This window comes from Humulus lupulus, chromosome 8 (genome assembly GCF_963169125.1).
Source record: "Humulus lupulus chromosome 8, drHumLupu1.1, whole genome shotgun sequence".
Lineage (NCBI taxonomy): Eukaryota > Viridiplantae > Streptophyta > Magnoliopsida > Rosales > Cannabaceae > Humulus > Humulus lupulus.
The window spans coordinates 137,346,923-137,350,189 of record NC_084800.1 but is presented as its reverse complement, the minus strand read 5'-3'; the positions used below and the strand labels follow the sequence as shown (position 1 = coordinate 137,350,189).

The 3,267-nt window shown below is 43.0% G+C and overlaps 1 protein-coding gene across 1 annotated transcript; it reads left to right on the top strand.

Moving 5' to 3' along the window:
* The first annotated feature begins 291 nt into the window (after window positions 1-291).
* On the top strand, window positions 292-2,283 carry LOC133796098 (uncharacterized). The gene is made up of 4 exons (XM_062233581.1): window positions 292-399; window positions 490-760; window positions 875-1,308; window positions 1,699-2,283. The coding sequence occupies exons 1-4, from the start codon at window positions 292-294 to the stop codon at window positions 2,281-2,283; spliced, it is 1,398 nt and encodes a 465-aa protein (XP_062089565.1).
* The last annotated feature ends 984 nt before the right edge of the window (window positions 2,284-3,267 follow it).

The following is a 3,267-nucleotide window of genomic DNA, read 5'->3' as shown; positions in this document are numbered from 1 at the left end:
GAGTTGATTCCTACTAGAACTGTGACTGGATGGAGGATTTGCATGGACTACAGGAAGTTAAACAAGGCCACTAGGAAGGATCATTTCCCTCTTCCTTTCATTGATTAGATGCTAGATAGACTTGCTAGGAGAGAGTACTATTGCTTCCTTGATGGGTACTCTGGTTACAATCAGATAATAGTGGCCCCAGAAGATCAACACAAGAATACATTCACTTGCCCCTATGGTACCTTCACATTTAGAAGAATGCCCTTCGGTTTATGCAATGACCCTGCTACATTTCAGCGATGTATGACGGCTATCTTTACTGATATGGTTGAGCAGTTTCTAGAGGTGTTCATGGATGATTTTTCAGTATTCGGGGATTCTTATGATGATTGTCTGAATAACTTGTCTAAGGTGCTGAAGAGATGTGAAGAGACAAACCTAGTCCTTAACTAGGAAAAGTGTCACTTTATGGTTAAGGAAGGTATTGTTTTGGGGCATAAGGTATCTAAGCAAGGGATTGAAGTTGATAAGGTGAAAATTGAAGTTATTGAGAAGCTACCACCTCCTAATTTAGTGAAGAACATTAGGAGTTTCCTTGGGCATGCCGGTTTCTACAGAAGGTTCATCAAAGACTTCTCTAAGATCTCCAAACCACTTTGCAATATTTTAAAGAAGGATATACCTTTCCACTTCGATGGAGCATGTTTGAAGGCTTTTCAAGATTTGAAAGAGAGATTAATTTCAGCCCCTATCATTATTGCACCGGATTGGAGTTTGCCCTTTGAATTGATGTGTGACGCTAGTGATTATGCCATTGGGGCTGTGATGGGGCAGTAAAGGAACAAGGTGTTTCACTCTATTTATTATGCCAGCCGCACCTTGACAGGAGCTCAATTGAATTACACTGTAATTGAGAAGGAACTACTAGCCATTGTCTTTGCTTTCGATAAGTTTCGCTCCTATCTTGTGGGAACTAAAGTGATTTTCTACACCGCTCACTCAGCCATAAAGTATTTGATTTCCAAGAAGGATGCAAAGACAAGATTGATTCGGTGGGTGCTTTTGCTTCAAGAGTTTGATGTTGAGATTCAAGATAGAAAAGGGGTAGAAAACCAAGTGGCTGACCATTTATCAAGAATGGAGCGTGAAGAAGATTCTAACTCTCTTGTCCCCATCAAAGAAACATTCCCCGATGAACAAGTGTTTGGGGTTAACCATTCTCATGAGCTCCCTTGGTTTACTGATTTTGCTAACTATTTGGCTAGTGGGTTGATGCCACCAGAGATGACTAGCCAGCAAAGGAAGAAATTCCTGCATGAGGTGAAGTCTTATTTTTGGGAGGAGCCCTTTCTATATAAGCAATGTGCGGATTAGATGATTAGAAGATGTGTAGCAGAACATGAATTTGAGGGTATTCTGTTCCATTGTCATGCATCTCCATGTGGTGGTCATTTTGGGGGAGCGCACACTGCTGCCAAGGTTCTCCAATGAGGTTTCTTTTGGCCTTCTTTGTTTAAAGACTCTTATGCTTATGTGGTAAGATGCGATTGTTGTCAAAGGGTAGGAAACATCTCTAGGGGAAACGAGATGCCTCTTACTAGTATCCTTGAGATTGAGCTGTTTGACGTGTGGGGCATTGATTTCATGGGCCCCTTCGCACCTTCATATGGCAACTTGTATATCTTGGTGGCTGTTGATTATGTTTCTTAGTGGTTTGAAGTCACTGCCTATCCGACTAATGATTCCAAGGTGGTCATGAGGTTTTTACACAAGCATATTTTCACTAGATTTGGCACCCCAAGGGCTATCATAAGTGATGAGGGAACCCATTTTGTGAACAAGGTGTTGGCTAGTTTATTGGCTAAGTATAGTGTAAAGCATAAGGTGGCTACGACATACCATTCTCAAACAAATGGCCAAGCGGAATTGTCTAATAGAGAAATAAAGGGTGTGCTTGAAAAGGTGGTGAATCCGAATCGCAAGGATTGGTCTAAGAGGTTGGATGATGCTTTGTGGGCCTATCGAACAACATTTAAAACTCCATTGGGGATGTCTCCTTACCATCTAGTGTTTGGAAAAGCATGTCACTTGCCAGTAGAACTTGAACATAGAGCTTATTGGGCACTTCAACAACTCAATCTAGACTTGCAACTTGCGGGGGAGAAAAGAATGTTACAATTTGACGAGTTGGAAGAAATGCGGCTGTTTTCATATGAGAATGCAAAGCTTTATAAGGAAAAGACCAAGAGGTGGCATGACAAGCATATCCAACCCCGTTCATTTGAGGAAGGGTAGCAAGTTTTATTATTCAATTCTAGACTCAAGTTGTTTCCTGGGAAGCTCAAATCTAGGTGGTCGGGGCCGTTCACTGTTACTAAGGTGTATCCTCATGGGGCTGTGGAGTTGAGAGGAAATGAATGAGGTGAATTCAAGGTCAATGGGTAGAGGTTGAAACACTATTAGGGTGGTGAGGTTGAGCGCAACAAGACCTCACTCACCTTAGTTGACCCTTGAAAAATCATGTTCTTGAGCTGCTGTGCTTAAAGCTATATTTGGAGAGTAGCAAACAAATTATATATATAGTATTCTATTTTTGTTCTTGTTTTTCACTTTTTTCCCTTCATGGTCTATGTTGTGGATTTGAATAAATTCAAGTTCTGGGGTGGCTGTGAGGATTCAGGTAGTTTTAATGGTCAATTGCAACATATTTGGACATGTTTCAAGTCAGGACTTGGTGATGTTTATGGCTGGTTTGCAAATCAGTTGATTTTGGAAGGTCTGGAAGTAATGCTACAGAAATGCTATATCATTGGAGATAGGTGAAATTCAGGGAAATTTTAAGCTCTGAGGCTTTTTAAGAAAATCTAGGAAACTTTAGAAATTGCCCCCATATAAAAAAAAATAGTAATTCTTTTACATATCCCTAGTTTCACCAGCTGTGACCCAGCCAACCCCAGCCCCGATTTCCTCCTCAGCCGCACCAGCCGTGACCCAGCCAACCCCAACCCCGATTTCCTCCCAGCCACCATGAACCTAGTCAAACAATGGACCCACAACCCACCTGGTCTCACAACCCGATTCCCCCCACTACGTCCACAAACCCAGACCCCAGTCGACCCCCTCACCCAGCCACCACGAACCCACAGCCGCGCACCCCATCGACCCACTCACCCAGCCACCATAAACCCACGGCCGCGCAACCCGTCGACCCACGAACTCAGCCACAATAGAACCCCTATCTCCAACTCATCGACCCACGGAACCCACACACCACCTAGC